This window comes from Uranotaenia lowii, chromosome 2 (genome assembly GCF_029784155.1).
Source record: "Uranotaenia lowii strain MFRU-FL chromosome 2, ASM2978415v1, whole genome shotgun sequence".
NCBI classification, from domain to species: Eukaryota; Metazoa; Arthropoda; class Insecta; order Diptera; family Culicidae; genus Uranotaenia; species Uranotaenia lowii.
In genome coordinates, this window is record NC_073692.1 from 109,971,775 (window position 1) to 109,998,933 (window position 27,159).

The 27,159-nt window shown below is 34.4% G+C and overlaps 1 protein-coding gene across 1 annotated transcript; it reads left to right on the forward strand.

Moving 5' to 3' along the window:
- The first annotated feature begins 3,810 nt into the window (after nt 1–3,810).
- Nucleotides 3,811–14,454, forward strand: LOC129749796 (probable GDP-L-fucose synthase). Its single transcript, XM_055744886.1, has 4 exons — nt 3,811–3,938; nt 13,467–13,710; nt 13,790–14,014; nt 14,080–14,454. The coding sequence occupies exons 1-4, from the start codon at nt 3,811–3,813 to the stop codon at nt 14,452–14,454; spliced, it is 972 nt and encodes a 323-aa protein (XP_055600861.1).
- The last annotated feature ends 12,705 nt before the right edge of the window (nt 14,455–27,159 follow it).

Sequence of the window (27,159 nt, forward strand, 5' to 3'; positions counted from 1 at the left end):
AAAATTTTCGAGGCCGGAAATTAGCAAAAATTTGCTCAAATTTGACCAGCTAGAAACTTAGCAATCAATTTAGCAAAATTTTCGAACTGAAATTTTAGCAAACGAGAGAAAAAATTAGCCGCCGCAATTTTTGCTCACTTTTTTAGCAAAAACCGGTAGAAAAGAGCCCCGGATCTGAAATTTCAAAATTTATAGTTTTTTCTCTGCTAATTCGAAGGGAATGCTTGATCATTAAATAGAATGCACGAATAATTTCACTTTTAATTTATTTTCACATTTTTCCGGAAGTTCATTTACCACTTTTCGTTGAATTGAAAGTAATTCGTTCCGTTCCTGAACGCACCTTCCGGCGAGCGAAATGCCAAGGGCCGACCCTCATCAACGAATGCACCTGGGTTGTGTCGGATGCAGCGCGTTGACATGCCAGTTGTGGTCACTCTTTATTTCCAGACTGAAAACCGTCGTGTTTACCGGCAGTTGCAACCTGGTAGGAAAAACAAACAATTTGGAATTTCACAATCGGAAAATCGGTACACTTCAAGATCGGCCCTTACCTGTACGCATCCGGTGTCTATTTGACCACCATTTTTACGTTGAACAGCCACCAAACGAACCGCAATCATCGAATTATCGGAACCGCACTGATCAATTTGATTTGTTGTTCTTCTCCCAACTGACGGCGGCTGCTGTCTATGAACAAAGCGGCTAGAAAACCTTACTTTTACTTAAATCTAGCAAGATTAACTTTCTTATTACTAAAATTGAGTAAATTTAGTTTTTTGCTAACTCGAAAGTAAAAAAATATTTTTGCTAACGGAAAGTAACAGCGAATTTTTGCTAAGTGGAGCTCCGAAAGTTTTGTGTGTAAAACTGATTTGAAGGGTTTTTATGCCAATTGAAGAATAGGTTTCAATGTAACTTAACTTCAACTGGCTTTTCCCCAAGGAAAAAAGCAGAAATAAATAATAATAATAATAATAATATGCTGGAATATGGTTTTAAATTTTTATAGTAGTTTTTATCCCTTACTGTATACAGCGCCCTTATGCTTTCTTTTTTAAAAAATCTTTTACCGAAAAAATAAGTAAAAAATTTAATTCGAACAAAATCGAAAATTACTGCAGATCGTGCTTTATGCGTAAAGAAATCACAAATAAATCAAAAACAATAACTTTTCAATCTTTTTCATTCAATTTTTCATTGAAAACAAAGGTTTTTGCAACTTACCCCTTTTTCTTAGTAGGGTGAAAATCGTATTTTTTGCACATTTAAAAATAATTGGGAAACCAATTATTTTTCTGACTACGTTAATTAGATGTCCCTTTAAACTTAAAACTTTTGATGTACAAGCGGTATGATTATCTGTGGACATTAGGTTTTAAGAAGTCATTGAAGTTGAAAAGTGTTGCATGATGCTTCATGTAACGGTATACAACATATTATATTTAGATTTTTCTTTTCTATTTTTCCTTTCGATTCTATTCTTGTTGAGAAACTCTCTGTAATTTGATGGTTTCCTTTTATGTCGCGTAGGGTGCGTTCTTTACAACCTGGCAAACATATTTTAGCTTTGAGATACACTGAAGTAAAAAAAATCATGTTTTATTAACTCAAAACAGTTTATTATAACAGATCGTTGAAAATCAAGTTAAAACACAATTCAATCAATCAAATTTATTTCAAATACGTTGTATGACTTTGATATAGTTTGGAAAACTTTAACTATGTCCATAATTAGGAACACATTGAAAATAGTGTTCCTAATTGTGGACATAAGCTTTTTTAAGTTTTTACACGACAAAATCATGGATCTAACATATTAATTACTAAAATCATGATAAAAAACAATCCGACAAAAAATTTCAAATAAATCGGTTGACAAATTCAGCTTTTATCTTCCATTTCTGAATAGGTGTTTTTTAAGAAATTTGCTAACAACTCCATTCAATTTTAACATACTTTGAAACAATCCGGATTTTACGAAAAATCCTGTGAGTTAAAAAACTAATTTGTTTGTAAAATGAAAGTTCACATGATCCGTTACATTATAATTTTTTTTTACAATTGTGATAAGTAAAAAATATCGCCAAAAACAGTCAAAATCGAACGGTATGTTAACATTAGGGACACATGCCAAATTAGGAACACTTACCCTACTCAAACAATTATTTTGTTAAAAAATGTTAAACTACAGGCATTGATATTTTGCTCATTTTGGCACATTTTTCTAGAACATTTGATCTTTGTAAGACATTCCAGTTTTGAGATATAGCTAAGGAATCAAGTATCCCCAGGGATCAAGTATCCTCATTCTCCCCTATATGGTCTCGTATGCAGTAAAGAGTTATGAAATTATCGCTAAATTATCTGGATAAATAAAATTTAAATCAATTACTTTCACACTTTTATGAACGCATTCAAGTTAAACAACTGAAGGTGAGAATGGGTTTTTTTTATCCCATTTTCATATTATCATTTTATCACATTTCATATCATTTTATCGACAAAGTTAGAGTTCAAATTTGCCGAAAAGCGTAGATTGTATAGCATGACAGTTAGTCGTGGTGAAATTGATTTTGTATTAAAATGGAATGGAATTATTGAGTTCCGTGAAGGTTCTCAAGATTGATACCATAAGATGATGGATCTCAATTCGTTGTGGAATCATAAAAAAGAGCAGAATTTCCATTCAATTGTCTTTACCCCTGGATTTCGGCAGCACTTTAAATGAGTGATCCAATTGGCACTTCTAACTTTTCGGTTAGCGATGCCGAACACTAGGATATTTTACTGTCTGGAAGATCAATGGATCAAACTTGATTATCACCAGAAAATTTCCAAGATGCAAATTGATAAAGAGATTTTTTTAATAAACTGTAGTTTTATACTAGGATTCCGGTTTCAAATTTACTTTCCTGCCAATTTCTATTACTTTACTAAGGTCCGGGTTGAATAACACACCAAATACGCCTTGGGTCAATACTATTCGGGTTCACCAAACTGTAACACTCGTTATCATTTCTCAGCTCTGGTCGGAATCGCAATCAGAGTCATTTCTTTTTCCTTTTTAGTACGTATGCCTTAATCATGGATGGATGAACACGTGCTTGGCCGTTAGTTTATGACAAAAAACCATTTCGAATCATAGATCCTATTTTGCCATTACCTACCCGAAATTTCTTTAAGTGTAGGTTTTGTCCATATGTTTTAAACTTTGTCAACAAAATGCTTTGATTGAAGTTGAATGTAAAGATTTTTTCATCGAACTTTATTTGGAACGAAGTGGAAAATGGTAAATTATCCACTTTCGGGTGAAAAAAAATCTAACCCCAGAAAACTGGGAAGATTGAATACAAGACCCTCACTGTGCCAACTTTTGGCACCTTGATACCAAACAAACAGTACAACGAGGAGTAGGAACATGCATCTAGCTAAGGGGCAACCAAACGTATCCGACCGAACCACCTAAGTTACTCATCCGTCACAGGAAACAGTTGGATTTTAGAAGCATGTACCCCGAAAAAAAATCGCGGCCGCCGAATTTCGGCACTCTGGATTAGATCACATTTGACCAGTGGGCTGATAACTGCCAACGAGTTTAGAAGGGGATCAGGTGCAATTTATTAATAAAAATTGTTTCAACATATGTGCTGGAATTTCAAGTTATGAAATTCTTTGGTTAACTATTAAAGTTGGCTGAGGAAGTTTGGAAATTTAATATCCCTTTAAAAGAAGTGCGAAGTTTAGGAAAAATCTGATTTTATTTATATAAGAGACTTTTTGAAAATTCAGAAAAACGTGCTCTGCAGTATGGCGAAAGTAGTTTTAGTTACCGGAGGAACTGGACTAGTTGGAAAAGCCATCGAAACCGTTATCAAAGAAGAGCAACCGGTTGATGAAGAATGGATTTTTGTTGGCACCAAAGATGCAGATTTGACGTAAGTTTTACAGATATGTACCCCAAAATACTCATGTGGTCTACCAATGCAAAGGATCCCTAGAGCAAAAATGCTTTAAAAAAAAAAAAAAAAAACACGTGTCAAAGTACTGGTGGTTCAAATTGTGAAGGTTCTCAATTTGTAAGAAAATTTGATCATTTGAACTGTTAAGTGTGTGACTGATTAGTGACTAGGTTAGACTAAGTGAATAAGAGACTGGTTGTCTTCGTAGCATTGAGCTACTGAAAGCAATGTGTTGGAAAATGATTTTTTCTTGTGCTACTGAAACAACCTATTCTGATAGCATTTTAAACTTTAAAGTGATGTATTTCTGTAAAAACAACAGACTTAATTATTGTACCGTAAACTGAGGCATTATGCAACACTTTCCAACTTCAATGGCTTCTAAAACCATAATGTCTACAGAAGATAATCATACCGCTTGTACATCAAAAGTTTTCAGCTTGATGGGTCATCAAATTGACGTAGTCAGAAAAATGGTTGATTTTACCGGTTATCTTTAAATTTACAAAAACATGTGATATTCAATCTACTAAAAAAAGGGGAACTTGCAACCGACTTTGTTTTTTAAAGGAAAAATCTAATAAAAATGCATGAAAATTTTTAGTTTTTGATATAATTGTGATGTCATAATGCATAAATCATTAATTGCAGTAGCTTTCGGTTTTATTAGAATTGAATTTTACATTTTTTTTCTGTCTATAATGTTTTTCAAGAAGGAGCATAAAGGTGCTGCATACATTTAGGAGTAAACTACAACCAAAAATTTTACTGGCTAAAATCCTAAAAATTAATGTTTTCCTGGATGAAATTTGGAACTTACAAACGCTTGAAGCATAGCAATCATATTCCAGCATACGGAAACGCGATTTGAAAGGTGTATCTGTGATTTGCATTTTGATGCATTTTAGCCCAGATTGGTAATTGAAGTATAAGAATATTTATTTTAAAAAATTTGATGATTGTCCGAAAAATATTTTTACACAGTGTTAGGTCAGGATAATGAAAGCAATATAAAGTTTGAAGGTGATATCATTAAGCTAGGCTTGCCAGATACTTTCGGAAAAAAGCGGAACATTTCACGACATAAAAGCGGGACACTGCCAAAAAAGCGGGATATTTGTGAAACTCTTAAAAAAAGCTTGATTGTATTGCCAAACTTGTATGTACATTAGACCGCTGCAAAAAATGACTATTTGCTCCCATATGTTTTTTCGATGCCTTTTGTGTCACCAACCATCAGTGTAAAATTTGAGATGATTTGGTTGATTCCTGAGTTAGCGCAAAGGGATTAAATTTTGTATGGAAATTTGTATGGAAGAAGAAATTTTTGCACATTAAATCATCCAGAAAATTCAAATAAGCTTGAAATGTAGTCGGTCTTTAATTTTTAGTTTTGACTATTCTTAAGCTTCATTTTTTGCTTACATGACAAGCAGCTAAGAATTTTATGAAAAAAGTTATAACCATTTCAAAATAAAAAACCTGAATCCATTGAAAAGTATTCAAAAATGGCAGACTTTGCTTGCTAGAGCTGTTAATAATTGCATGAAATGTTTTTGCAAAGGCTTTATATGTCAATAAATTCTCTGGCAATGCAAAGCAGTTTTTTGAGATTTTTTATTTCCATCATACTGTTATACAGCTTTCAAACAAGCAGTGAAAAACGATATAATTAAAAAATGAATTTTGAAAACAAAAATTTTATAAAACATTGAATATCTTTCCTGGGGTACAAATTAGGTTTGTGCTTTGTTCACATGAAATGTACTGCAAGAATCAAGGAACATTTTTCATCCAAAGTTATATTTTTTGGGACTTTCAGAACATCTCTGGCGATTTTTGAATGAAAAATTTTGTTTTGCCATACAAATTTCCATACAAAATTAAAACTCGTTGCGCTAATTCAGGACTGGATGGATCGCTTCCAAAAATTTTATTGCTATTTCTGGCAGCAAAAACTACCAAAAAAAGTTATGGGAGGTGTAAAAATTTAAGAATTTGAAATTTTCATACAAAGCTTGCAGCGGTCTAATGTACATATAGATATGTAATGGCCCTCACGGCTATAGTGATGCGTCTTCTACTCCCGACTGTCTAGTAACGAATGTCTCTTTCCTTCGTAACTCATGCAGTCATGCAGCATGCCATGTCGTTTGCTAGGCAATTGTATACACACACCAACATAGCGCAAATAAGAACTAATAAGAATAAAGGGCAATAGAGTATAAAATGCACTGTGATCTTATTTTACGCAGCACACTAAGGTTTTTTTTAACGCTAGTTGATTTTGTTAAGTTTTTGCCATAATTACGGCTATTTTCCACGGTTCTCGCAGATTAACACGTTATTTGAGAGAAATATTTCAAGTCCTACATGTAAGAGGCGGATTTAATATCGTGTAAAAATCTATATGCAATAAAGAATATATTTTAAATTTGTTTTAAAATTTAAAAACTCGAGGAAACCAAGCAACCAAAAGTCCCATAAAAAAGTACAAAAACGCTTACTCAGCCCCATCGTTGCAACGAAGTACGTTCTATGCAGCTCAAAATTTATGTTCTTATTGATACTTTCAAGTTTCAAAACAAGTTCTCATCCTTCTATTCAGAATCCAGCGGCCTTTTTATTCAGCCTCAAAAAAATCGTAAAATGAGCAAAATAATTCTCTCTATCTCAATTGCACCCTTGGCATCGGTTCATATCACCTTCTCTTGATTATTTACTATGTTCAATGCATGGTGCCGCCATGATGCCACGCACTGGATTTCAAAGTTTGCCGAGATTTGTTCAATTTGCTGCTCAATTGCTTCTTTCCTACATTTCCTACATATATCGCATCAGTATGGTCACTCAAATATCAAATTACTTATTGAAAATAATCTTGCCTGGCTTGGGAATCGAGCCCCAAACTTCGTGGTAAGAATTAAACACGCTCCCACAAGACCACGCCTAGATGTTGTTCTAACTGAAACTAAAACTTGAAGTGATGATATGGTTTTGTAGCATACCTACAGGCGCACCCGCCCTACCAGAAAGCCAGCCAGCCAGGAAGAAAGCACCTCAGCACTTTTTGTGACTCAATAAATCCCGTTTTGAGCACTTTTGTGCCCTTTATGTGACTTAGGTCCCTTACAATGTACATATTAAGCCCTTTTGGAGCTTTCAAGTTCAATAATGAGTACAAAGGTATAGTTCGCTCATGGGAATTGAGCAAAATAAGTCACATACAACGTTCATATTAATCATTCTCTTTTTCAACCAATATGTACATATCTTTCGAAGTTTTTTCAAGTAAATATGTGGCTTTTAGTTGCTTGGGAATCTTATTGTAACTTCAGGGCTATTCAGTATTGTCTTATATAAAATCTGAAAAATTGATGCTTATTTCGAGAAAAAAGACGTATTCGAACAATTGTTTGTGTTGTGTAGCTTATTTTGCGAAAATAGATGTAGGGGAGATTAGGACATAAAAGCCACCTGAAGGAATACGATTATTTAACCATAGAAAACAGCTATAATATGTGACTTACATCATTGTTTCGTGTTCAGACACTAAAAAAGTCTATTTTCTAACTGGCCGATACTTGAAAAAGTAGATAAAAACGTTTGAAAATGCATTTTAAATTTTTTTGCCGAAAGCTGAAAATCAGGAAGCAGTATAAGCAGCGTGAATCGGGGCACGATGAGCGTTTTCTGCCGTGGAATCTAGCAGCGAATTTCACTTGATGAAGTAAACTGAATAAAAGAGCTACAGCTTGAATTGTTTTGTCGGACGATTTGGCCTATTCGTAAAATGTCGGTAAAAAAGGGCTTGTGATATAGCTCAGTTGGCAAGTCTGTTGTCTCCTGAGCCGATGTCCACGAGTTCGAGCCCAAGAGCAAACATCGAACACAGTTGTACCGGATAAGTTTTTCAATAACGATCCGCCAACTGTAACGTTGATAAAGTCGCGAATGCCATAAAGATGGTAAAACGACTACAATCGAAAAAAAAAAAAAAAAAAAAAAAAAAAAAAAAAAAAAAAAAAAAGTAAAATGTCGGAGGGGTAATCAGTAGGCTCGAGTTCGATTCCTGTTTGAGGTGATTTTTTTTTCATTTACCATTCATGATGTATGCATTTTACACTAAACGGTGAGGCGTAGATCTATCAAACAAAGCAATACTAAAATAATGTATGACTGTTTGTTAAATACAAACAATTTGCACACACTCATACATAATGTTTTTGGTGCTTTGCATCACCCGCAAAGATGCTGCTAGCCATATGATGCAACAATCAAAGTAATCGATCAAAAATCTCCTCGAACAGGAATCGAACTCGAGTCCTCTCCGACATCTTACCAATAGGCCAAATCGTCAGATGTAAACTGATGAAGCTGTAGCTCTATCATTCAGTTGACTTCATCGAGTTGAATTCGCTGCTAGATGCTACGGTAGAAAACGCTTATCGTGCCCGATTAATTGTGCTCTGTTCGCCCCTAGTCAACAAATTAAAGTAAAAACGCATTTTAAAATTGATTTTAGAGAAAAATAAAAAAATAATAATGGTGAAAATTAAAGAACCATGTGTATATCATGTTGCAGTGCGTACACTATAGATCAAGATGATTCAAAGATCATAAAAGCTTATTTCCTGGTGCTTGGAAATTATAATATTTTCGTAACTTGATAACCTAGATGTTTTTGTTTTTAATTTTTTTGTGATAAGGAGGTTTCATTTTTGGTGAAAAATTAATACTATAGAAAGTATTCCTCATGGAAATTTATTTAAGAAAATGCGTACTTTTGCAGATAAGAGAAATGCTAACTATGCCCCGGGTGCTCGATATGCCTTTATCTCCCCTACCTAAAAAGTGTACCTAAATGGAGGCTAGGAAAAAGTTAGTTCAGGAATGATTTATTTTATTTATTTATTTATTTATTGTCTTCGAGAACAAATGTTTCGCACAGACTAATTATAATGATAGTTGCCTTAATCTATTTTTGTACACCTGTTTTGAGATTCCAAAGTCGAAGATGCTAGCACATTGATTGAAGTAGCGGTTGCACGTGTCCAAAGGGTTGTAGAAACCATAAGTAGTCCGATGACCGGGAATCCAGTCCAGTCCAGTCCATCCTAGTTCAGGAATGAATTAACGTGAACAAACAAAACTGGACTGCAAGAATGAAAAAGGAAAAGATTTACTGAATTATTCGCATAATATGTTATTTGTTTTTTTGGAACCATATTTTTGGCTTTCTTACAGATAGGCATAGCGAACGGTCAGTTGGGGATATCATTAATTAAGGGTCCAAGACCCCACTTTATATATACCAATCGACTCAGCTCGACGAGTTACGATGATGTCCGTGAGTTTGTATGTTCCATTAAAACGTTCTTACCACATTAACTCCTATTCCAAGTATCACGATTTTGATGAATTTAGTATCAAAAAATTGGATTTTTTCTCCTGTAGGTCATATCTCAAAACCAAAGAAAAAAAATTCTTTAAAATTTTTCTATTCCATAGAACATATCATGCTTACGTTGGCTCAAAAAAAGGTAGCCATTTGCTCAGCAGCAGTAGCCAGCAATCGCTAAATTAATTACAGAGGCGATCGAAAATTTGACAAAAAGTTCATTAAATGGCAGAGAATCGATCCCACGCCATCTAGCATGAGAGTTCAGGAGGCTAACCCCTTGACCACTAGTGAGCATCGAGATATGTGGCTCTCAAACTTGAACAGTTTGAAATATTTTGATTGTAAATGAACTCGTTGAATATCAGTTCGCTTATCCTACAAAAATCGTACTGGCCACCTTTTTTATATTGAGTTTAGTAATTTTTGCTATCGATTTTCTTTAATCATAATCATTTTTATAGATTAATAATATATAATTCAGAAATAAGGAATCCATTATTGTGTCATTTATTTCCAAAGATGATTGACACTCTGTAAGAAAGCCTCCAATCCACTGATAAGTGTATTAAATCGGGTTTTTTACTTGGTTTAATATTAAGGGGGGGGGGGGGGGTTAGGTTCTAACACTTTCAAAAAATCGATTTTTTTTTATTTTCTTATTGTAAAACATTTCAAGAATGTTGTGTCTAATTTTCAAGTCAATTGAAGCAAAACTGTAGAAATTATAGGCCTTTATCTCCTATCTGCAAGAAAGCAAGAGCAGAAACTTCAAACGCGTTTTTCTCGAAAGCACATTTTTAGAGCCCGTGGACATCGTCATTTGAAAACTACTTATCCGATTCTTTTCTAATTTGGAACATATTTTCTATATATAAAATACCAGACCCCTACTGTAGTATCCAAGAGCTGGATCAATCTGATAATAAAAGTTATGTTTATTTTAAAGAATGAGAAGTTAGAAATGAGTGTGTAAAATAAAAGTTTGAAGGCGAGTGATCGCTCATATAGAGAAAATGCGAAATGTTTGCTGCATCTCACTCGCACACTTGAGAAATCATACATCAAATCTGTGCGTGAACTTATCATCAATGGAATTAGAATTAATGATTATGTGAGAGCGAGATGAATGTCGATGACGTCGTATTCACTTGCAATGAATGAAGAGGTGTAAATGAAAAGGCATGTTGTTGGGGATTGACGATTCTGATGCATTCATTCGAGTGCGTCATTCAGTTAACGATTTTTGGGAAGGAAAGTTGGCGTCCTTTCGAAGAAGATTCTTATTTAAAATAAAGTTTTAAAATAAACACCCTACGTTTTTCTTTTCTTTATTTTTACTTTGGGGAGATTTTACAGATAAAAAATGGCGGATTTTTTCGTGAAAAATCGTAGTTTTGACTTCAAACAGCCACAAAAATTTCATAAATTTTTTTTAAAGTTAAATAAAAACGTTGGGGTCCAGAAAAACATCTATTAAAAATATTTTGCTCTGATTTTTTGACTTCAGGTGATTCTGTGCTGAGATACAGTGTCCACCGCAAATCCTGTTTTCTAAAAGGCATCCTCGAAAGTGCTCCGTCACCGGCTCATTTTTCAATATTTTTATACGAAAAAATTACTAAATGTTCCTTTAACAATGCTTTGTATAATGCAAAAAATTTGAATACATTTGTTTGAACGATAGCTCTAGAAAAAAATCGTGAAAATTGTTTTTTTTTACCCGTTAGACCCTACCCTCTTGATATCTTTCAAAATTATGGAAAAAATGGTTGAAGAGTGTCGAAACTACAACCTATAAAGCAATGAAAATTAAGTTCCTAAGACTGTGTGTTTTGCAATTTCTGTGAAAAAAATGTTAAAAAAAATCCTCAACGTTTCGAGCAGCACTAATTGGGATTGGACCTGCTAAAAAGAATAAAGCCTGCTCTTTACTCTTACACAGATTTCCATAAGAATGACAGCTAATCGGAGTGAAATTGGAGTGAAGGCTATTTCTCTCTCTGTTTAACAAACGAGAAATCGTATACCGGGACTGCGAGCGCGCCCATCGCCCATTGCTTCTTCATTTGACCGTGTGTAGCTGCAAGCAGGAAGCAACCGGCCATGTGCGCGCTTGACTAAAAATTCCGAGTCGGTGGATGGTGATAGAGAAACAACAGAGAGATCAATAATAGGCAACGAACACTTCGATAGAAGATCCAGCAGTCGACCGATGGAGCTCGACTTGTACGCATACAGGAGTCTGTTGCGTCACGTTCACCGTGGTGTAATTGGCTAACGCGCCGGTGTACTAAAGCAGAAATTGCGGGTTCTAGTCCTGTCAGTGAGCCGTTGTATCTTTTCTGAAAAATTTCTCTTATAATTTTCATTACCTTTGAAAATTTCTCAACGATGTTTTTGTAGAATAAAAGCTGTTCATTATCATAAGATGGGATCTAAGTAGTCAACGCTACAAGAAAGACGTGTTTGACAGAGGCTCCGAAAATTTCAAGATTTTTGAGGAAAAATCGTGATACCTACCGTGCAAAAGTCAGAGCATCAACAAGAAACTTGACGGAACTGGACTAAATTTTCATCAAGGAAATGTTGGAGAAATTTAGGACTATCGAACCGTGATCGGTTAGGTTCTCGATCCCTGAATTGGATTTCTCTCCTAAACGCTCTCCATTAGAAAAGCTGAGAGCACGAAGCTAAGTACTTTTATTTTTCCTTTTTAGTATTTTAAAGCGTTTTTGTATATTTTACATTGGCACGGAGGCAGTTGCAAACTTCATAAACAAACAAAATCGCCGCCCGGGACGATGCAGACATTATATGCGTCGTTCAGGGTGAAGATTTTGTTTGTTTGTTCATGAGGAAAAAGTGTGCCCCGTGCCAGTGGAAAATAAACGAAAACGCTATAGATTAGCTTGGTTCATAGTTCACAGTGATACAATTTTAGCGTTTTAGTGGAAATGAAAAACTTTGACTTTCATTTTCGTTGGGTTAAACGATTTGAGTCAATCGTAAAGTGTAGTTTCCGATGAATGGCCTTAGGTATCGTTATATTTCTTAATTGCAGTTACATACATTATTGTAAAACTTTAAACCTTTGTTCCTTTCGCGAAATTGGCACAATTCATCGACGTTATAGAGTATTTCAGGAAGTTAAATATCTGCAGAAAGTTGCAGTGTTCATTAGAATTTCTATTTTGGTCCGATCATAAATCCTGGTTTCCAAAACTTTAAAATATTGATAATCCTAGAACTAATAATTAACTATTTTGGCAACATGATATCAATATTTTCATTAAGTAAAATCAATTTTGACAAAATTTAAAAGGGTTTATCTGACACATATTTTATACAAGATGTTTAAATTCAATTTGTTAAGCGTCAAATAAAAGAAGTACAGTCAACATTGTTTTACTAACAAATATATTTTTTACTCTGATTTCATTTTTTTTCAATTTGATTATACAATATTGGAAGTTAATAGTGGAAAAACCTTACGCATTTACAAATTTTTAAGTGTCGTTAGGAAAGAACAGAAGCGTAGTACAATGTATAGGATTCGGTTTTTCACACCATTACACTAGTCAAAAGTGTAGCCTGCTCATATCCTTTTCTCCCAAACACCCGACCTTAAATTATTTTGATAGGATGTAGAGGTGACCTCGGTCCTAAAGCACAAAATTAATCTTTAGTCCCTTTCTACCTTTTCCATTCTATCCATTGACTACTAGGACGTGGCCGGCGCCGTTATTGATGTTCAAAGAGAGAGCATCTGTTTTGTTCATTGAGAGTGAGCTGCTAATCCCAAGCACCATTATTTTGACCTTTGAACAAAACTGATGGCCTCAGTCAATCACGGAGTAGCAACCATTGGCGATGTGGAATTCGTTCTACTGAGCCACGCCTGCGACAGTGGAGTTCAAAATGCTTTAAAAGTAATGTGGAACCACTAATGGAATCTTTACTATTGTTGGTAGAAATTCATGATGAAGCATTTCGGGTTCCATAGTTCAGGGCTGTTCATTATAATAAAAACAAACTTCTGTGATTTTTTTCTGCCAAAAAAAGGTTTTCAAAGGGTTAATTTGAATTTTTCTATTTTCCAGGAACCTGGAGTCGGCACGGGCACTTTTTGATCGGACTCGGCCAACGCACGTTATCCATCTGGCCGCCATGGTAGGAGGTTTGTACGACCATTTGCAGAAAAACCTGAGCTACCTGAGGAGCAACATCTACATCAACGACCATGTACTGCTGCTCAGCCATGAGCACAAGGTCCAAAAAGTGGTATCCTGTTTGTCGTCGTGCATTTTTCCCGACAAAACTAGCTACCCCATCGATGAAACTATGGTGAGTTTTCTTTAGTTTTGTAATTTCTCAGCAGTAATTTTTTTTTGGAATTAACCCATAATACTTTTTAATTTTGCAGATTCACAATGGACCACCACATGATTCCAATTTCGGATATGGTTACGCAAAGCGCCTTATCGATATCACCAATCGAGCTTACCATTTGCAATACGGAAGCATGTTTACCTCGGTCGTACCCTGCAACATTTTCGGACCTCATGACAATTTTCACCCCAATCATAGCCACGCGGTTCCCGGTTTGATTCAGCGAATGCATGCCACAATCAATTTTGATCAAAGCGATGTACGATGATTTTGAAATTTAAAAAGGGGAAACATTGAATAATTTCTTTTAACTGTATTTCGCAGAAATCTCCAGAGGACAAAGTTTTCACCGTTATGGGAACGGGAAAACCTCTGCGACAGTTCATCTACTCAATCGATCTCGCAAAATTAATCATCTGGGTGCTACGTAACTACGACAGCATCGAACCCATCTCGCTGATCCCAGATGAGTCGGAAGAAATTACCATCGCGCAGCTGGCCGAATCGATAGCGCGGGCATTCGAGTTCAAGGGCCGGATCGAGTTCGATACCAGCAAATCGGACGGGCAGCACAAAAAGACGGCTTCCAATGCCAAGCTGAGACGACTGTATCCGGACTTTAGGTTTACCGATTTCGATATCGCTATCCAGCAGACGGTCCAGTGGTATCAGAACAATTATGAAATTGCTAGAAAATGATTTAACCGATTATTTATGTGACATTTTTGAGAAAATAAATTGCTGGAAAAGTTTTTCAATAAAGATGTTTTTGCTTTTTTTAAACAATCCAAACAATTATGTTCTCGAATTTTTTAAATTACCGATTTCTTAAGAGATAGTTGCGCTTAGAGATATTACCAAACGTCAAATATAGACAAGACTGAAACTTGATTTGAATTTAGGACATCAAACTCAGTTCGAATACTTTTTGGTTTTGAAGTATTCTCTCTGATAAACTGACATATAGGGTAACGGACTTATTTTGGACCGGGTACATATTTTGGACCACCTTGTAGCTTTTTACCAATAGTTCTCTCATAAATCATGTTATTCATGAAAATTTTGAAAAAGTATAGTTAAAGCTACTTCTTATGATTCTAATCTCACCTAAAATTTTCTTTAAGTAAGCTGTTAACGGAGAGAAAATTGAAAATAAAGTTTTGATTTTTCATAGTTGGACCGAATCAGGGCCGTTTCAGGAGGACGTGCCATTATTGGAGTCAACTTTCAAGAGGTTTGCTGCATAGCTGTGATGAATTTTACAAATACAAACTTGTTCACAGCTATGATAAAACACGTGAAAACTATTTTGCAAGCTCAAAAAAGCAACTGGTTTTAATAGCAATTTGACCCATGTCGAAAATAGGTCCTACTTTATTTCTTAGGGACTTATTTTGGACCACTCAACATAACCTGGGTATTAAACTTGCTGTTAAATGTTCATGAACGTAATAAGACGTTGTACGACTATATGAAAGAATTATGCTCACTATTTCAATCACTCATTATGAATAAAATTTGGAATTTAAGCATGATTTTATTTAATCAACTCGCCAAAGCCTAAACTCGCCATTAGACGGAGTTCATATTAATCGGCATAAAACCAAGCCAATCATAGTTTTGACTTACTTTTTGTGCACTGTGCTTTGAATCACGTTAAATTAACAATCTACATCAATGGCAACTGTTTGATAAGCAGTTGTTAAAAGCTACAGCTTAAGGAACCCTAAAACATGAAAACTTGGATTTGCACCAACTTTTTATTAAGTCAAGTCATGCTTCATGAAAAATTATTGAAAGTTTGGTCTTAAAGTTTCAACCATTTATGATTGCCAGTAAAATGAGTGCATTCAGGAATGATTTTGGAGGCAAAAAACTTGGGTAGGTAGAAGACGCGAAATATAAAACCCGTCTAAAAGAGGGGTTTGGAAAAAAACGACAACAAATCGGCAAATATGCAACGAGTTTAAATTCTGTAACAGTTGAAATATCTCAGTTAATATTAGAACAATTTTATCAAATAATATATTCAATTATAGCTATATATGTTTCAATACTTGGGAAAATGTGGTTGAAATGAGTAAATTTTACAAGCGATAAAGTACTAAAAATCTAGTTTTTCAGCCCCTGTGGTTATGCAAATTAAAAAAAAAAACTGTTGGAAAGGTACTCCAATGATAAATCCTAGAACAAAGTTTTTGAATCTATCTACAGAACTGAAGCCAAACCAAATCCACTAACGTTTGGGAAGTCAAAATGCATCAATTGATGTAGCGAAGTTCATGATGTCAGACTTTCTCAACTTATCATTGGGTCGCCTGAAGGAGATTTGCGTTCTGAAAATTGAGCCTAAAGATAAGCCAACTAGCCAGTATTGCACACTGCAGAACAAATTTCGTGAAGATTTCAGTGTGCTGTCAGAATTTTCGTAACATTTGGAACACACTATGTAACAAGAATTTTACTGTTCTTACTCTATTATTATCGATCAAACAAAACTTGACTAGTCTATAACAATTCGCATAATTGCGCATCAATCACTGTCGAAATATAGCAAAATTTAGAAAATAAACTTATTTAGTTTTAGGGTGGTCCAAAATAGGTCCAAAGGGTGGTCTAAAATAGAAACCTGGTGGTCCAAAATACTGATCAGAGTAATGATTAAAGAAACGTGTTTTTAGGCTTAAATCTTGTTACATTGCAACAAACGACGATATTTCTCGATAGAAAAAGCCTTGATCTTCGTAATGAACGTATAAAGCAGTCGAAAATTGTAGCATATGCTTTTTTATTCCAGAAAATAGCATAGCCACTTCCCAAAGCGGTCCAAAATAGGTCCGTTACCCTACGCATCTATCCATTATGAACAATTAAAAAAACGAACACTCACATATAGAATCTCAGTAAAACTTCATGTTTTTTTGAAGAGATCTAATTTATTTAACACTAAGGCGTACATCTTTCAAGGATATGATGGCTAGCATTTTACAAATGCTAAAACCACCAGCCCACAGAAAGCCACCATGTTTGCCGTGACCGAGATTTGATCTCATGACACCAGGCATAGAAGACTTGAACGTTATTCTCTAGGCCACGGTCGGCGGCTAGTGCAATCGTTTATAACACTTGATCCTCAAGCGAGTTTCTTACCGATCTTATTTTTTGCCTTTAGCCCCTAAAACTCATACAGTAAATAAGTCATGACGTTTTCCTCCTATGGTATATACTTGTCGTCATATTTTTTTTTCTTGTCTAATCGAAATTTTTCGTGACGTATACTGTACCTTTATCGAAATTGCTCAGTCTCTTTTTAATTTTTTTTTAAATACATACTTTGAAACTATTGTAGGGATGAGATGAGGGATATGTAGAAAATAAAAAAAAAATCAAAATTTATATAATAAAAAAAAAGTTGAATTCGGCAACATTGAAAAAAAAATTGAAATAAAATAAATCTCTATGGCAACGCTTTATATGTTGACAACACATGGCAAAACAAACAAAACAAAGAGCCATTGATTTATTCTTGTGAGTGGCAAACGCGTTTAAGTGAATCTCTGAATGAGATTCTTATGAATCATAATATCACGACAATGGCATAGTTGGTAGGGTAAGCACAAGAAGCGCAGATTTTGTAAGGCTGCTGCTTCGATTGTTTGTTTATGATTCGGCCACCGGTAAAAAGTTGGATTGGCTAAGGGAGCGCAGTTTTTAAGGCTGTTGCTTCGATTGTTTGTTTATGATTTGGCCACCGGTGAAAAAACGGTTGGCTTGAGCACAGATTTTTATGGATGCTGCTTCGATTGTTTGTTTATGATTTGGCCACCAGTAAAAAGACTGATTGGCAGAGGGAGCGCAGTTTTTAAGGCTGTTGCTACGAAAAAATGGTTTCTGATTCGGCCTCTAGTAAAAAGACGGATTTGCTCAGAGAGCGCAGATTTTAGAGGCTGCTGCTACGATGGTTTGTTTATGTTTCGGTAATGTGCTGGTAAACAAAGACAGAGCAGCTGGAAAAGCACAGCTGGGGAAGGCTGTTTCTAAGAATGTTTTCAGATTGTTTCAGCTGTGATAATTACCTGAGAATGGAATGTAAAATTAAGATAAAGTTTATTTATAAAATTCAAATATTATTTTAGAGAAAAACAAAATCGATAAACAAAAAGTTTTTCTTGAAAATAGACGTGAGAAGGAATGGAGTTTAAACGTTAAATTTCACTCATCAATCTACTGGCCAGTGCGGATGTTCAATTTTTTTTCTTTCACAGTAATTATCATTACACTCAAATCATTGAACATTTAGCCGAACTTGTATCTATTTTAAGGTTTTCATTGCATTTATAAAAACGATAAAAAAACATCCTACAATACTACCCTTATGAGCTTTTCAATCAGGATTACAAAAAATTTAAAAATGGTGTGTTGAGCAGTGCTTTCCAATCAATCATTCGTCATGTTACATTCTATCATTTTTTTTTATGTTACAGATATGTAACCAAATGTGTTGCTACAGCTCACAAAATCCACGTCTCTTTGAATTTTAAATTGTTCTGAGAGCGTTCAATCATGTAACGGCCTTGTCACATTAGATTCAGTAACAATGTTGTTTTCAGACGTTTTACAGTCAGTAACAAATGCACCTTCAAAAGTAATATAAATTTTCGCTTAACATTTATCTTAATGATTCACAGACGATTGTTTATAATCGCTCATGTTTTTCAAAAAGCGGAGTGAACACATCTTTTTGGGCATTATTTAATAACATACTTATCTTAAATTTTTAAAATATCAATAGCTGTCAAGATATTTAAAATAAACCGTTATACACAACTTTATCAGTTTCTAAAATCTGTGAATACGAGATTGTAGGACAAGATTCCTTGTTTCTTTGTGAAAACACAAATTCTCCAAGACTAATTAAGGGTAAATTTTGGAAGACCACACATCGTTTCTAGACACAGTGTTAAGATTCCACAAGAAATATTGCCAACACCAAAATTTTTCACGTAACAAGAATCTTAACAGTGTTAATTACTACAACCCCATATTCACCTGGGTGATTATTAACAGATATAAAAACAAAAAAGAACGAACTTAGTTCATAATAATCTCAGTCGACCCTATAATTTTCCGTACAACTTGTCCTCCGTTTTAGTCCAGTTAAAAAAAAATGAATAAAAAAGTAAACTTTTAGACTCGGAAAACAGTATCGATAAGCGGTAATTTTCGATGCATACTTTTGTCTGAAAAAGTACAGTCCACCAACCACTTTATCAAAAAAATTCAGTCATTTGACAAAGTATGTGCTTATGTGTTAAGATGCACTTCTTGTAGGTCAATTGATGGATCTCCAAAGGAATTTTCCGAATTTGCATAAAATTGTGTATGTTACTCGTTGCAAAACTCGATTTTTCAGCAGTCGACGTAATAATCCAACTCAGCAAGTCTCTTTACAACGTCTTGATTTAACAGTTTTGAGGATTATTTAACATCATATCAAAGTTTGAGATATTGAAAAAATTTAAACATTTATTCAATTCAAATTCACCCACTGTATTTTTTTATTTTATAATAATGAATTTAAGTTTTAAAATGACTATTAAAAAAATTTGCATAAGAAATTCAAAATAATTAAATCTAATTCTTATGATAAAATCAGAAAGTTTTTTAAATCAATAGAAATAAGAAGCATTTATTTTTGATTTTTATAGCGTTGTAAAGTTGTTACTTATAATTTTGCAGTTCTGATCTGCAGTACTGATTGGTACTAGAATTCAAGTAGGTATCTATACTATTGTAAAACTATCAGAGATTTAGAATTTTAAGTTCAAGAAAAATTTTTGATATAAATATATGTATAATTGAAATTGCAAATTTTGAAAGAATTTTTAAAAAGGAACAATGTAATTTTTCGTAGTAGCCATAAACAAGTTTTATGAAAACATTTCTAAATCCTCCAATGTATACGACCTGATATATGTATGGACCCCATATATGGTCCAAAACTTTTGTTTTAAATATGTTTAGCATGATTCAGTACCGTAAAAATTTGCAAACTATAGTTATAATTTAATAAAAACTGATTTCGTACATTATTTAAACATATAAAATTACTGAAAAACAGATCTATTTTTGGCATAAATTTCATAGTTACAGGTCAATAAAAATATTTACAGAAAAAAATTTCAACGTTTTGATGATTAATTCAGTAGAGGTTTAGCTTAGTTATGCAGGAAAATGTGGATTTGATTTCAGTGAAAAAGTAACATTTGTGGGTTAAACATGGTGTGCAAATGTTTTCAATTCTGTTAAGACTTTGTTTCAAAACATGAAGCCATCCTGAATTCGAATCAATTCTGTTAGATGTAGTTCTAATGATATTGACAGCCCTCAATATAAAACTAAAACTTAATTCGAATATTTTTATTATCCTCCATTTGATAGAGGATTAAGATATTTCCAAGCTATTGTAGTTTCAAAGAAACGATTCTTGAAAACAAAAATCCTCAGGTTTAAAAAAAAGCAATAAAAAAAAATTTGTGACATAATTGAAGAACATTTATGAGCTTTCGGTATCAATGATTCAAATTCCATTTACAACTTTGTAGAAGACAACAAATTTTGTTTTACTTACCTATGCTTTAAAAAATAAAATGATTCATTAAATTCTCATATTTCACCAGATAGATAAACTTAGCACGCTTCAGTTTTCTCAGAAGTTTCAACTACTCGCGGGTTTCGGAAAAGTTTATCATTGATTCAAAACCTTCGATTTGAGTAGCTTAGAAATTTTCTAAAATGTTGCTAAAAATTTCTAGTTAACCCTTGATTCTATAAAACTACAGCTAGCAGATTAAAACCTAACTGTATCTTTGGATTCGAATAAGTCAAAACCAGTTTTCAATCCTCTGGCAAACGGAAAAACTTAAATTTTGTTGCCTTGTGTCATCGGAACGAAATGAGTAAAAAAAACATTTTAATTGCAATAATTTTGTTTGCAACATTCAAGTTCAAGGATTTTTATCTAAAATGCTTCACTCAAAACACAAATGTGTATATTTCGAAGGGAACTACTATGCCTTGTTGAATAATTTTAACATTTTTAAGAATTTACATATTGTCTTCTATCGAAATAAACACACCAGGTCACGGATCAGGTTGTAAAACAGTATGTTCAAAATTTTCGCAAATATTTAAAGGAATCTTAATACATTGAAGCTTTTAAAAAAGTTTAATTTGATTTTTTTGGATAAATTGAGGCGCTTAGGATCAGAGGGGTGCAAGTGCCGAAATGATGATTTCGAGAAAACGGGCCTCAAAGTTTTTTTTATAAATCAAAATTATCGAATCAATTTTTCTACTAAATTTTCGATGGAGTGTGTCTCATGAGGTCTAAAATGAACGATTCTGAAAGAAAAACCAAAGTTTTTGCGATATTTATGTTAAAACAGCGAACTACTTTTATTGATATTTTTCACTTGCACCCTTCTGACCCCAAGAATGACACTTGCACCCCTCTGACTCCAAACAATATGATAGCATCCTTTTGGAACCTGTATGTAACGAGTATTTTCAGTATGATACTAGATGTTTTGTTTTTGTTCACACATTTAATTTTTTACGTTTTCGGGCTTCAAATTTCTATGCAACTCATAATGAACGAGGTTTGCAAGTTCCACTATCCTAATTCCCAGAATTTGTTGAAAACTTTCAATCTCTCTTTTTCCTTAATGGTGGATACACAAGAATACCTGCATATGTGTTCATTCATTGGAATTAACTGTTTAGATGGTCGCTTTTTCCGGTAGAACCAACGTACGCTTCCCCTTGGTTTCGTAGCTTTTTATCGCAAGATGAGTTTCCAGACTGCCTGATTTCGTTGGCGTCTTTGGGGTCTTGATGAATGGCCAGTTGACTCTCCAGGAATGGACTCATTCTCGCTAGCAACTGCAGCAGCAGCACCTTCTGATTATCCAGACAAACCGTGGATGTTTAATTTTTCTTTTTTGGTCAAATTATACCAGGCCTCTTTCCTAAACAGTTATTTAAATCCTCTGAGCTTTCATCCGAAAGATTTTTCTTAGATATATTTGCCAAAAAATATTGTTAAGTGCGTTTTGTGTTTGCCTTTTATCCCTATTAGCATTGGCTAAATGTGCCATAAAAAAAATATTTTAGAATTTTTTGTATACATAACTATGAGTTTTTTATGCCGACGAAGTTACACCTGAATCTATTTTCATCACTTCTCTATCTGAGGACTTTGGATTATCCTGGTCAGAACCAGTAGAAAATCCTATTCGGAGCTAGATGATGTTGTTTTCAACTGACAAAAATGTATACGTTCTAATGAAATCAGCCTAAAAGTATAATCCTTTGGTGTCAGAAGGGTGCAAGTGCACTTGCACCCTTCTGACACCAAACGAAACAGTATTTTCATTGACACGTTTTTTTATAAATAGCTTAAAAATATTGAAATAATTTTTCGTTTGACCTGTGTCTTCTACAGAATGTTAATCTATACTTTAACTATCCAAAAAACAGTTTAAATCAGTTTTGATAAAAAATCACTTGCACCCCTCTGATCCTAAGTGCCTCAATTATGACCAGAAATCGAAAAAAGTTAATTTTAACCCTTCATTTCATGATTTTCATTTTTCCTTAAAAATCATTTTAACAGTTGCAAATTATGAATACACCGAGAACTTTTTTTTCAAAATGAAATACGATTTTTTACTTTTGCAACAATTAGTGTTTAGACATTAAATTGCAAATTTGTTACTTTATTAATCGAAGGATTAAAAGCACTATTTGTAGAAAAAAAAATGTTTTGGACCCAGTTGGTTATTTTTTCCAACCATGCATTTGGTAGAAGATGGTTTTCTTTTTAACTCAGCGAATTTCCAGCGCTGTCAAATTTATTGTTATTTAAGTACAATAAACACCGTGCCTTGCAAAAAGATGACTGTCTTGTGATTAACTCTTGAATTGAACACTATCACTGGAAAATTATAATATTGGCATCTTTTAACATTCCCAAATTTTAAATAAATAGTTTTGTATTCAAAATTTAACTTTAATTTGCTTGTTTTATATGATAGACAGATTTTTTTCAATGGTTGTAATGTTGTGCGATACTTGAATAAATTTATTTAAGAAACTTTATGAATTTCTCATCTTATTCTTCGATGCAGTTTTAAAGCCTAGGTTTTTGTAAAATTAGTGAGTTTTTGAGTTTTCTTACACATTTTTTTTTTACTGATGATGATTCTAATTTTTTAATAATGGGTTGAATCCCTGATCTTCGAACCAAAACTGAATTTCGGTTGCCTTTTGTTAATTTTCCCGGTTTTAAATCTAAATTCTCGGTTTTCCAGGTTTTCCCGGTTCGATTTTCAATTCCCGGTTCTTTGGCCACCCTGAGTAACATCAATCTGCAATTTATTGTTCGACTACCTACGAGCGTCCACGTGTATGCATCCACATGAAGAATTGGTATAATTTGAGGCGCTTAGGATCAGAGGGGTGCAAGTGCCGAAATGATGATTTCGAGAAAACGGGCCTCAATGTTTTTTTTTTTCTAAATCAAAATTATCGAATCGCTTTTTCTACTCAATTTTCGATGGAGTGTGTCTCAAGAGATCTAAAATGAATGATTCTGAAAGAAAAACCAAAGTTTTTGCGATATTTATGTTGAAACGGCGAACTACTTTTTTTGATATTTTTCACTTGCACCCTTCTGATCCCCAGAATGACACTTGCACCCCTCTGACTCCAAACAATATGATCGCATCCTTTTGGAACATGTATGTAACGAGTATTTTCAGTATGACACTAGCTGTTTTGTTTTTGTTCACATATTTGATTTTTTGCGTTTTTGGGCTACAAATTTCCATGCAACTCAGAATGAACAAGATTTGCAAGTTCCATTGGAATCAACTGTTTAGCTGGTCGCTTTTTCTGATAGAATCAACGTATTTTTCCCCTTAGTTTCGTAGCTTTTCCGCAAGTTGAAATTCCAGACTGTCTGATTTCGTTGGCATTTTCGGAGCCTTGATGAATGACCAGTTGACTATCCAGAAGTGGACTCATTCTCGTTAGCAACTGCAGCAGCAGCAACTTCTGATTCTCCAAAAGAACCGTGGATGTTTAATTTTTCATTTTTTTGGTCCAATTCTACTAGGCCCTTTTCCAAAAATGTTATGTAAATATTCCTTAAAAGACTTAATGTTATTTTTTGTAAAATACCTTCCGACAACGACTCATCTGAACTTTCCGAAGTTTCAGTTTGTTCCGTGGAATAGTATGTGACATCATGATCAGAGCCTGTCGAACAATCTTAATCTTCTGAGCTTTCACCCGAGGGACTTTTCTTAGATATATTTACCAAAAAATTGTTGTTACGTGCGTTTTGTGTCTGTCTTTCACCCTTATTAACATAAGCTAAATTTGCCATAAAAAAAAAGAAACCGTGCCTAAAATATCCAAATTTGAGTCCAACTACCATAAGATGAAAAGATGGGAATAGATATAGACCAAGAAAAATGATTATGATCACATGGGAGAACTATTCCCTTCATTCCGATAGACATCGACACTCAACCAGTATAATATTCATACGCCAGGTTGGTCTCCTGTAGTAGAATGTTAATACATGGGCCCCGGAGAGGCGCAAGATGTGGGTTCAAGTCTCACCGGGAGACAAGGCGAATTTTTTTCGCATGTTTTTCAACATCAATTTTCCCATATCTAGTCCCTGAAATTTCATCTAAGTTGGATTCATTTCTCTACAAAAAAAAAAAAAAGAAACCTTTTAGAATTTTTCGTATACATGACAATGAGGTTTTTCATGTTTATTAACCTGCCGACCAAGTTTCATCTGAATCTATTTTCATCACTTTTCTATTTAGGGACTTTGGATTATCCGATCAGAACCAGTAGAAAATCCTAAAAAGTCGGAACTAGATGATGGTTCCATAATTGTTTCACTACTTGTTTTCAGTCTTAAAGACTAAAGAGTGCACTTGCACCCTTCTGACACCAAACGAAACAGCATTTTCATTAACACGTTATTTTTAAAACAGCTTAAAAATATCGAAATAATTTTTTTTTCGACCTGTGTCTTCTACAGAATGTTAATCTATACTTTAAATTTCCAAAAAACAGATTATCTCAGTTTTGATAAAAAATCACTTGCACCCCTCTGATCCCAAGTGCCTCATTTATGCTCAAATAAGATGATTCGATTCCAACACGCACAATTAAAATGGCTAGCACGTTTGTGCCGCCGTTAAACGTCATTCACTTGGTATGCCACCCTTCGATGGATCACGATGGTTGAATTTAAACGCCCGAAACTTATGCAACAGTACAGGGTAGGCGTTATTTCCATCCGAAATTTGAATATCTGAATACGTTGTTTTTGTATCTAGAAATTTTAATTGTTTCGATCTCTGAGTCTGCTGGAATTATTGTTAAAAGAACATCATTCATCATTCATTGTTAAAACATCATCTGTCTGGAAAACAGTGTGTTCTTTATCATTCTCATATTTCCTAACCCTGCCCTCGACTTCTGGTAAAGGGCTGTTCCCAGAGAGTTTAATTTATAAAGGGATTGAAAGCAAGCAAAATGAGCTTTGATTGTGATTTGAATGGGTGCTAAATTTAAAATTTCTGTCCCTGTTCACGGTCACGCGTACATCAGTGCGGGACTCTTGGATTCCCGCCTTTGAGCTGCTGCTGCTAACCGGCTTTGAAAAATAAAGTTAAAAATATTGAAAGAGAAAAAAAAAGTTCAAGAATGAACCTCAATCATAACGTTCCAGCTCTACACACGCTTCATACTCACTTGGGAATACAATATCTTGTACACTGCATATGGTGGTAGTTACAAAAAAGAAAAAATCAAAATTACCAGTAGTGGGTGGGCGAAGGTGGGTATCTGCTTAATTCAATTTCATTGAACTGCGTGAACTAGGGTGTGAAATGTTCCAGTAATTATTTTTTATTAATATTTTGATGTTTGAGAGTACCCTTGGAAATTTACATTTTTTGTAAAACTGTTAAAATCATTTTTGTGAGCTTTGAGCTTGAACACTTGAATACCGTAAAACATCGATCCTGTTCGTGATCCACCCTACTTCTCGATTCGTTCTTTGTAGTTACAACTGGTTCGTTGTTATTATCCTGAGCTGCAACCAGTTAGCAACAATCGCAGTGTGAAAAGTGTTTTGACTGGGTAATAGATCGTAATTCATGCTGTATGTGCCTTCTTCTGCTTCTTCTCCCCCATTTCGGGCTCCGGGTTTGTTATTGTTCTTCCATTTCATTCACCAGACAACCGCGCGCGTTGCGTTGCGCCGCTAAGGCCAAAGCAAAGAGGCGTTTGCGCGACCCGCCACGCCACTACTGGTCTCGTAATCCGATGAATGATTTTGGCCATATATTTTGCGTCATTATATGGGGACCTGGGACTAAGATCGGCGCTATAAATTCAACTGCTGCACTCCGGCGAATCCCATCCCCAATGCTGGAAGTGATGGAGAGTTTCCGAGGATTAAGTATAGATACATAGGCAGGGACTAGATTTTCTATGGCGCGACATCATCCTCGCCCGACTAACTGTGGGTCGGACTTCTTCAATTGACAATCATTTTCATTATAAATGACTGTTTATTGTGACTGTCTCCGTTCGATGAGGGCAATCAATTTCTCCAATGGACGATTATTGGAAGTTTATCAACCGTCATCATTTCTGTGAATTTTATTGGCGTTATATGTTTATGATGATAATTCGAAATTTATCTGTGTATTTGGTCGTTTACTAGTTGGCACTGTCAACATCCTTTAAATTTTGCTTTTAATGTAGAATTTCATATTTTGTTTTGAAAATGTAGAAGTTTTAATGATCAAGATAAAATAATGATCGTTTTCTCTAAATAAATCTCTATATGTTAAACTCTCCCCATTAGAGTCCGAAAATGCCAGGTCAATTCCAAGTTCAACAATTCAACAGTTTTCGAAAATATCCACACATGTTGATATAAATTTAGTCCTTTATGAAACTTTATGTTTCTTTGAAGAGATCGAATTTACTTAACTCTAAGGCGTACCATCTTTCAAGATTTTTTTTACTAAGGTTGGCTAGCATCTCACAAATGCTAAAACCACCAAGATCACAGAAAAAGTACTTCATGTGCCGTGATCGAGATTCGATTTCATGAACTCTGGCTTAGAAGACATGAACGCTATCCCGTTGGCCACGGTCGGCGTCGGTGGCTTGGAGATTGCCTAGATTTTGCCCGAATTGTTTAAGTTTATTTGCAAAAGCAATCAAAAATTTAAATTGAATTTTTCGAATTATGTATTTTGCTTACAAATTCCTTGAGAAAACTTTATCAAAATT

What these genes read in the sequence shown, in the direction of transcription:
- LOC129749796 (XM_055744886.1), top strand. Translation starts at nt 3,811, where the DNA reads ATGGCGAAAGTAGTTTTAGTTACCGGAGGAACTGGACTAGTTGGAAAA. An exon ending in ACCAAAGATGCAGATTTGAC is followed by an intron (nt 3,939 to 13,466) that starts GTAAGTTTTACA and finishes TCTATTTTCCAG; the next exon opens with GAACCTGGAGTCGGCACGGG. An exon ending in TCAATTTTGATCAAAGCGAT is followed by an intron (nt 14,015 to 14,079) that starts GTACGATGATTT and finishes TGTATTTCGCAG; the next exon opens with AAATCTCCAGAGGACAAAGT.